At 48.9% G+C, this 9,206-nt stretch overlaps 1 protein-coding gene across 3 annotated transcripts in view; it reads right to left on the bottom strand.

Annotated features, from left to right (window-relative positions):
- Positions 1 to 660: 660 nt before the first annotated feature.
- Rftn1 (raftlin, lipid raft linker 1) overlaps positions 661 to 9,206 on the bottom strand; it is a 197,452-nt gene continuing 188,906 nt past the window's right edge. For all 3 annotated transcript variants that reach the window (XM_036167750.1, XM_036167747.1, XM_036167748.1), the window contains one exon: positions 661 to 1,872. In XM_036167750.1, coding sequence (XP_036023643.1) covers positions 1,546 to 1,872 — 327 coding nt within the window. In that variant the 3' untranslated portion in view covers positions 661 to 1,545. The remainder of the gene's footprint in view (positions 1,873 to 9,206) is intronic.

The raw sequence follows: 9,206 nt of genomic DNA, 5'->3' as shown, positions 1-9,206 counted from the left end.
GAATCGACAGGGTACAAGGGAGAAGAAGAAACACAAAACCCTGAAGATAGCCCAGTATTACCTGTTAGCCCGATACTGGAACAATACCCCTAAAGAATTCAACCCCCCCCCACAGTAAATAAAACATCAATGTTACTTATTGAAAGATGTACCCCAAATTGAGTGGCCAATGCCCCCCAGCCTCAGAGGCTTCCAACCTTCTGTAACTCCAGTTCCAGACATCTGACACCCTCTTCTGGCCTCAGCAAGTTTCAGGCATCCAACTGGTGCACAGACATACACACATGCAAAACACCCATACACATAAAATTAAAAAAGATATGGCCACACAAGGCTTTACAGATTTTATTTTAATAAACTTAGAAATGAAAAAAGATTTTCCTCATTAAATAACTTACTTGACACCTTAGAAACCACACTTCAGAATCAACGTTGATGTTAAAGGAATTGGATCACAACTAACTTGTGCTCTCTTGCTCACTTGGTAGCATCTTTTTGACCAAAGCCTGACACCCCAGTGTGCTTAGGTGGCTCTGCCGTTTGCCACAGTCCACCACACTGTCAGGAGTCGATAATGCGATTGTCACCAGGGCATGAGGGGTAGAGTTCTTCTACACCAGGCCAGGACCTCTGACAAGGTAAATACTTCTCACCACGTACTGAACTCAGATGATTTATTGCTTTAAGTAACTAAACAAGAGACAGGCTGTTTCCATCGAGACAACAGTATTCTCTCTCCAAGGTTTGCCAGATGCGTCTACTTAAAGCTTAACAACACTTTATGAACAGTAAAAACAAGTGACAGGCACAGCACACAACTCAGTCAATGACACATGAACAAAAATAGCACACAAGGGCACCCAGTTACCCACCGCCCAAAATGACAGAACATATTCATAGATATGAATACAAAATTTAAAAACAACATTTTTGGCATTAATATTAATACAGAATACTTTCTTGAACATCCTGCAAGAGCAGGAGTGTAAAGGATTACCTGTTTGTTTCCAGATCACCAGTATCTATAGAACAACTTTGAGAAAGACAGGAGGCTTGGGCACCTCCCCTTCCCCAACATTGTCACCTTCCAAAACAGCAGGGTCTCTGGGGTTCAGGTGGAGAAGGACAGTTTGCAGAGCTGCAGTGTTGTTACTAAGTACTTGCCCAGAGCAGCAGCATGTAGGAGTGAGCAAAAACCTTGGTTTGTAGCGAAGAATGTCCCAGAGGTTGACCCAGATGTGCCCTGGAGCCCTGTGGGGCAGCATAAGTACTGTATGGTCCATGCCCTCCCTCGGCGAAGTGGTGGGACCAGGCCTCCAGCCCTGAGGTCTAGAAGGACCAGCCCAACTTTTCACTCTAACATCAGTGGATTATTAGAACAGCTTTCCAGTGGATGTTCAGAAAACAACACCGTCAGAGACCAGCCCTCACAGGGCCTGCTGAGCTAACAATGGGTCAAGCCAAAGGATAACACAGAATGAACCAGCTGCTAGCAAGCTCCCCAAGGTTTGCCATCACATTGCAGGCCTAGCACAAATCATGGACTCAGTTTGCCTCTGCTGGAGCGGGCTCTGCACCGAGCTCATCTTCCAGGGTGGGGTTTGAGCGCCTGGGGGCCACCGAGTCCCTGTTGTGGCCAGCAGGGCCATTCTGCACAGCCCCCAAGCCCTGCCTTTGCTCCCTGACCTCAGAGGCTCTGCCCCACTGCTGGGTCCCTGGCACACAGTTTCCCACATCCCCAGCCTTGGGAAACTGGTCTTCTAGATTCTTCTCATTCTCCTCTGCTTGCTGCTTGTCTCTGGCGCTGCGTTTACCTTTGGATTTCCTCACCTGCCTGCTGCGTGTCTCTTCCCGGGAGAATCGCCACTGGAACTAGAAAACAGAGAGGGTAGAGATGAACAACCAGGCTCTGGGAGCCATCTCATTTCTTACACTTCTCACCTCCAAACCCAACAGTTCACTGAGTTTGAGTTTAATTTGGGGGCTCACAGTTTCAGAGGGTTAGAGTCCGTGCCATCATGGTGGGGAGCCTGGCAGCAGCAGGCAGGCATGGCACTGGAGCAGTAGCTGAGAGCTCACATCTGATCCACAAACACAAGGTAGAGAGAGCTAACTGGAAATGGCATGGGCATTTTAATTTGTTTTTTTGTTTGTTTGTTTCATTTTTGTTTTTTTCGAGACAGGGTTTCTCTGTGTAGCTTTGCGCCTTTCCTGGAACTCACTTGGTAGCCCAGGCTAGCCTCGAACTCACAGAGATCCACCTGGCTCTGCCTCCGGAGTGCTGGGATTAAAGGCGTGCGCCACCACCGTCCGGCATGGGCTTTATAAACCTCAAAGCCCATTCCAATGACACACCTCCTCCAACAAGGCCACACCTCCTAATCCTTCCCAAATGGTTCCACCAACTGGGGACCAAGTAAAATGAAAAGAAAAAACACACAGCCTTTTGCTTTTAGAATGTCCTAAACATGGACTCTCACGCTTCTAGACACCATGTTTCTCTGGTCTGATCCCGCCCGAATGGATGTTCCCAAACAGAGCCTCCTGACACTTTCAAACTTTTGTAAGAAGTTGCTTAAGCTAGCCTATATTTTATCCCTGGAGCTGTCAGCTCTGGGGGACTCAGAGGACATTGTACTTCTGCCTGCAGACACACCAAAGAACTTCCAGGCTGCTGAGCCCACGTCCTGGCTCTGGCACTGGGTGGCTGTCATTTCCTGAGCAAGCTCACATCTGTGTGACATTCCTCTCATAGTTGTGCCTGACCCCAGACACTGTAGCTAATGAGAACAGTGTCTCCTGTGGACACATAGTGTCCTATCAAGGACAGTTCTGCCAGCCTTGAGATGTGCCACTTTCTACCACGAGCCCAGATTTTCTCACCATTGGCCTGTGCCAAATACACCAGAAAATGTCCACAGTCTTTGTGAAAGCCTAGTCACAAAGTGTCTTGTAGAAGGCCATATTTTGTTGACCTGAAAAAGGTAGGCGCTTATAGATAACAAAGCGGGGATTACAGCTGCTTTCTCCAGCATTCTTTCGGGGTCGCTGGAAGGCTTGGCCCGTCACTCTGAGCTAGGTAAGATGCTGCTTTCTCCAGCATCCCTTCAGGGTCGCTGGAAGGCTTGGCCTGTCACTCTGAGCTAGGTAAGATCCTTTTCAGCCACTTTCTGTCCTTCTGGGTCATCACAGAGGGATCTACCCAGCCAGATAGAGCCTTCTAGCACTATACTGCTTCCTGTGTCCTCATATGGGTTTGGGAATTAACTCAGGACTTCTGGTGCTGTCTGGAACCCTCAGCAGTCACAGAACCAGATTCCTAGGGAGGTGTAGGTCAGGCTTTGCCACTTTCTTTTTGGCAGGGGAAGTAGTTGGGAACTGTGTAAGGAACAGTGGCCCACATTCAGAGCTTTAAGGCAGACTGCCTTAGAATATGAGGATCATGCTTGATAGGAGTTCTCATTTCCCTGAATTCCCCAAGCAAGACCATAAGCATTATTAATGATATTTTACACACAATGCCATGAAATTTAGAGAAGATGGGTAACGTGTCCAAAATCACACAGCTTGGAAGCTACAGGGCCGAAGGCCGGCCACCTTTCCAGTCATTCTTTCTCAGCAAAAACAAAGGACAAAACAAACCAACAAACAAACAAAACAAAACACAAACCAGCCTTGTTCTGGAGGGCCAGGGCAGCTGCACCTTTGGCTCAGTTCTGAGCATAAGCGCCTTGGCTTTCAGAGGTCAGGATGAACCTGTCAGATCAGTTGGACCATGCTGCAAGCCGCAGGAAAACATAATGGAATCCAGCTACTATCACAAAAGCTACTACTTGGAAAGGTCAAGGACTTTTCTGAAGGTCAAGCCATGGCTTAAGACGTCTTGGTGATATTTTAGCTTTTGTATATGTATTAGCTGGTTCCTACAGTGAGTGATTTTCTTGTAATGCTATGCATGCTTCCAAGAACTCCTAATAGTGTACTTATCTAAAATACCTATCAAGCATCCAAGGCCAAACAATATCCTGAACTAAGGTAACATCCGTGTGGAAAATCCCTGTTCCCTAGGTCAGGAGAATAGCTTTATTTCTTGTGCTATCTGAAACCCTCCTTTTCTATTACTAATATTACAGACTCCTATTTTCTTATCTAACCACTTCCAGAAATGTAGACTGAGCACATAGATCCCCTACATGATATACTAATGGGTCATTAGCTCTCAATGTACCTCCTCCTTTACCACTCCCCTTTTGGGTTGTAAAAGAAAGCCTGGTGGTCACTGCCTGAGGAAGATTCTTACCTGCCTTTATGACCCCGTAAGAACTCAAGCCTGGTGACCTTGCTCTGCCAGAGGATTGCTGTTGCTTGGGTTTATAACTGAATTCCTGAGAGAGTTAGAGAGAACTGAGAGAATAAGGAGATGGAGAGGAGCGGGGAGAGAGAGGGAAAAAGAACGGGAGATCTAGACTGGTAAGAACTGGACAGGAATGGACTAGATGGGAAGAACTAGATTGGAGGGCTAAAAGAGAATACCAGAGGAACAAGATGAGGAAGAGCCTGATGGGGAAGAACAAGATGAGGAAGAACAAGATGAAAGAGGAGATGGGAGAGGAGCTGAGATGGGAAGGACCTGGATGGATAAGAACCTGGAAAGGGCAGAGCTAAGATGAAGGAGTTAAATAGAACCTAGAGGGGACCTCAGACTAACGTAGAGAGAAAGCAGACAAGAAAGGAGCTTGACATGAGAGCAGAACTGAAGCTGTGGAGAGAGAACTGACTCAGAAGAATAAAGTGTATGGACTAAAGCGTTTCCTGTATTCTTCCTGGACCCAAGGAGGGGACTAATGAGGGGCTGGACCCCCATAGTCCTCGTTAGGACTGTTACACCCACTTACCAGCTAATGGGAGTCCAGACTTAATGTCAATGAATGATGCTTTGGTTTGGCTTATTAAAACCAAAGAGCTTTGTGGGTGGTGGTAGCACATGCCTTTAATTTAATCCCAGCACTTGGGAGGAAGAGGCAGGTGGATCTCTGAGTTCGAGGTCAACCTGGTCTATACAGTGAGTTCCAGGACAGTCACACAGAGAAACCCTGTCTTGAAAAAAAAATTTTTTTAAATTAAAGACAGATAGACAGAGCTTCCTGTTTGAAGGCTCCCTGACATCAATTATGATAAAAACATCAATTATGAGAAAATATGAGTGAAGGCTCACTGGCCCTTGGTCCCAAGCAAGCATCTGCATCACCGAGGACTCCATAAAACACAGCTATGGGCCCTGGTTCCAGAGCGCCCAACTGAGTGGGCAAGAGGATTAACACTTTTAACAAACTCTCAAGTTCTACTGTGGCTGCTAGTGGTTTTCAGGTCACATCCTGAGACCTGCTTGCCCAGAAAACACCTGGAAGAACTTCAATAGTAGAGAACCATCTGAGAAGAAAAATCAGCTCCTCGGGCTACCCATGGGAAGGGCTTCCTCAGCCTTTCACTCCCACACCTCCACACTCGTCTCAGGCAGGCCTCCTTAGAGGAATGGAGTCCCCACATAGTGTACAGCACTTCAGATGCCAAGGCTCCAAAAGGAGACACACAGAAGCCGGGGGCGAGGCCAGGAGCACAGCCTCAGGTCAGTCTCACACCTCAGGAGCACTCCTCAGAGTAAGGAGTGGCAGGAGTCTCTCAGGCTACACAGAGCCAGGGTGTTTCTCAGCCCCCACATCTGTGGCACTAGGACTGCTCAATCCAGCTAGACTATCCAACCCAACACGTGCGTGTGTGTGTCTCTGTGTGTGTGTGTGTGTGTGTGTGTGTGTGTGATGAGGAGGAGGATGCTGGGCCTGGTGGAGCATGCTTGTAACCCCAGCCACCAGGGAGGTGAAGGAAATCACAAGCTTAAGGCCTTCCTGGGCTACAGAGTGAGTTCAGGTCCAGCTTGGGCAACCTACTTATGCCTTGTCTCAAAAAATACAAAGAAGGCTGAGGGTGTAGCACACTTGACTGGCATACGTAAGAGGCTAGGTTTAACCCTTGCAGTTCAAAAGGGGAAAGAATGGATGGACAGACTGTGGGAAGGACAGAAAGACTTCACTTTCCAGTTCAGTTGTGTCAACAGAGGTGGGTGGGTCTAAGGGGGCCCTTTAGAAAGTTGTACAAGTTAACTGCACGAAGCGGAGCTGAGGGAAGGAGGATGGCTCTGGAAGTCTGCTTCCTAGCACCCCAGACAGGGTGCTCACAGTTATCTCTGAATCCAGCTCCTGGGGCATCTGATATCTCTGCACTCACATGCACAAATCCACACTCAGACATGGAGTTAAAATAAAATCTTAGAAAGGAAGGGAGGAAGGAGTTTGGGTGGAAGGAAGGGAAGGAGGGAGGGAGGGAGGGAGGAAGGAGTTTAGGTGGAAGGAAGACTCCTCCAGGGCAGTGAAATGCCTGCCCCCTTTGAAGTTCAATATTTCTTTGATAGTCACACCCACAGAAGTGACAGCACTCAGAAGAGGCCAAGAGGTCTCTCTACTTGAGAATCTCGTCTGCACTGCGGACCGACCAGACTGACAAGGTCACATCTTTGGTGTACCAATTCCGCAGTTCTATCCTTTCAATTCTGATGCATGATATGTGTTCTGGGCTCAGAAGTTGATTAGTCAGTCAGCAACTCAGCAGGTATCTCCTGAGCATCACCTACCATCCAGGTACCATGAGAACAATAATCAGAGGGAGACACGCTCTTTCTGAGGACATAGGCAGGCCACAATACAGGGATCACAGACAATGAGAGCCAGACAGAGGTCCATGAGGGGAGGCTGGGGATCTCTCCCAGTGTGGCACTGGGATGGTTAGACACAGGGGGTCTTCCCCAAAAGCTCCTCAGTCTCCAGATGGGGAACTAATGAGGGGTGACCAGACAGTGAGAGCCTTCATTGATGGGTTCATCCACTGATGGTTTGAAGTACCACATCGTTAACCAGGAGGTGGTGGGGAACTGGGTGATGGGGTTTAGCTGGAGGAAGTAGGTCAATGGAAGTCCTCTGCCCTTCCTGGGCTCAACCTCTGCTTCCTGGCTGTCACATGCTGAAGGCCCTTCTCAGCCTCAGGTCCTCAAGACCATATTCTGCCATGTCCCTGGCCCTGAACAACAGGGCCAGCCAAGCCGGGCTGATAAAACCTTGAGCCAAGAGCCCTTCCCTCCTTTAACTGTCTGTCCTGGGAACTTGTCACAGCAACACAGAGATGACCCATGCGCTCGCCCTCAGTGGGAGAACACTTCCCTGGGCAAGGAGGCTGGGTGGACAGAGAATGGAGAGGAGAACCCAAGCAGGGGTGCAGCCCAAAGCAAGGTTCTGGGGCAGAGGCAGTGGAGGACCATGGAGGCCAGTGACACTGGAGGCCGTGTGGAGGAGGGCCTTATGGTCACAGGACAGATCTCCATCTTTACGATGACAGAGCTGACCGTTGTAACCATGGTGACGTGGTCCTGCTGCTGCTGCTGCTGCTGCTGCTCACTTTTTCTTTCTTTGTAACTTCTTCTTGTGAGCGCAGGTCTCATGTAGTCCCAGCTGGCCTCAGACTTGCCACGTACCAAGGATGACCTCGAATTTACTATCCTGCTTCTACCTTCTAAGAGACGAGATTACAGGCAACTGTGCCACCCTCTCTGCTAGGACCCCAGTGCTTAGCACTGCATTGCTAGTCTTGGTGTGATGCAGGACACAGAAAGGGAGAGCATCCCAGCCCAGCCAATCAGTGCTGGCTGACTGACTAGGAAAAAAAGAGCTTCTATCCTTTCCCTTTGGAAAGTCAGTTCCATTAAAAAAAAATTACCCTTCATTTAAAAAAAAAATCTACCCCTCAGATCAGGTTACCACTGTCATGTCCTCTCTGTGGGATGCCAAAGAGAGTCAAGTTGCCCCACAAGGAGACACCTGTCAAGGGGTTCTAGAGTCATTTCTATTAAGGTGCCCAGCCTCCCCGTGTCTAGTAGTGGATCTAGTATGTTGCTCATTGAAAGTCACTTTCCGTGGCTGGTGACATCCTGAGAGCCTGTGACTGCGCACTTCCTGATATCAGTCTCCAGCCATCCATCTTCCAGGTGGCGGCTGACTGCTCCTGGTGGTTAACGCTGACTGGCAGCTGCTTTCTGGTCCACCTCTGCTGTCACTTGTCACATTACTATCTCAGAGCCTGCAGAGTGGCCGTCCTCTGCACTCCAGCCCATCTGGCTTCTTGTCCTCACCACCTTGGCATTCCTTCAATGAATGGGCAACCCACAGGGTTTGTTGGCTGGTGAGGGGCTACTGCAATCTGTTCAGTGACTAGATGCTCCTGCCTGGACTCTGGCTCCGAGGAACACTAGGGACAAAGAGTGGGAATGTGGGGGTGGTGCCAACCATGGAGGGCTAAACAGGCTGTCAACTTTCGCCGGAGTGTGGCCATGGCCATCAAAGTGGAGAACAGTGGGTCCAGGGGACAAGTAGCTGGAACTTTGGTAGACTCATTCAACATGCTGGCCTCTTCCTGAGAAGCTAATAGACACACCTACAGCATGATAATCCATGTTATTTTGCTGTAATAACATAAGGTCAATGTAAGGAGGTTGGAGAGAGAGATGGCTCAGCTCTTGGTGCTCTTGCAGAGGACCCAGGTTCAATTCCCGGCACCCACACCAAGCTCAAAACCTCCTGGAACTGATCCAAGGGATCCAATGCCTTCTTCTGGCCTCCATAGGCACTGACATACAAGTGATATGTGCAGGCATGCCCAAAGATACATGAAACAAAAAAAAAATAAAGAACTTTAAAAGAAAGCCAATGGAAAAAGAAGGGAAGGTCTAGCTTGTCTAACAGTTCAGGGTATTTGGTCTGTCGTCCTTGGTTCCATTGCCTTTGAGCCTGTGGTGAGACAGCACAGAATGGTGGGGAGCGCGTGGTGGGGGCTGTTCGCCATGGCAACATATAAACAAAAGAGGAGAAGGGCAGGAGCTGCAAACCCTTCAAGAGCAGACCCTCCACAGCCTCGCTTCCTGCCACCCTGCCCCAGCCCGTAAACATTTAACTACACTTCATAACAGTATCACCAGGTAGAGACCGAGCCAGGAACCTTTAGGACATTACAGACAGATCCAAACTGTAGCACACAGAGAAGCCCCCACATCAAAGACAGTGGAGGATCTGAGTCACCCAGCAGATGCTAGGCTGTTTCAGGGGACA

This window comes from Onychomys torridus, chromosome 18 (assembly GCF_903995425.1).
Source record: "Onychomys torridus chromosome 18, mOncTor1.1, whole genome shotgun sequence".
NCBI lineage: Eukaryota > Metazoa > Chordata > Mammalia > Rodentia > Cricetidae > Onychomys > Onychomys torridus.
The sequence above is the reverse complement of the archived record's forward strand: the minus strand, read 5'-3'. Positions and strand labels throughout refer to the sequence as shown.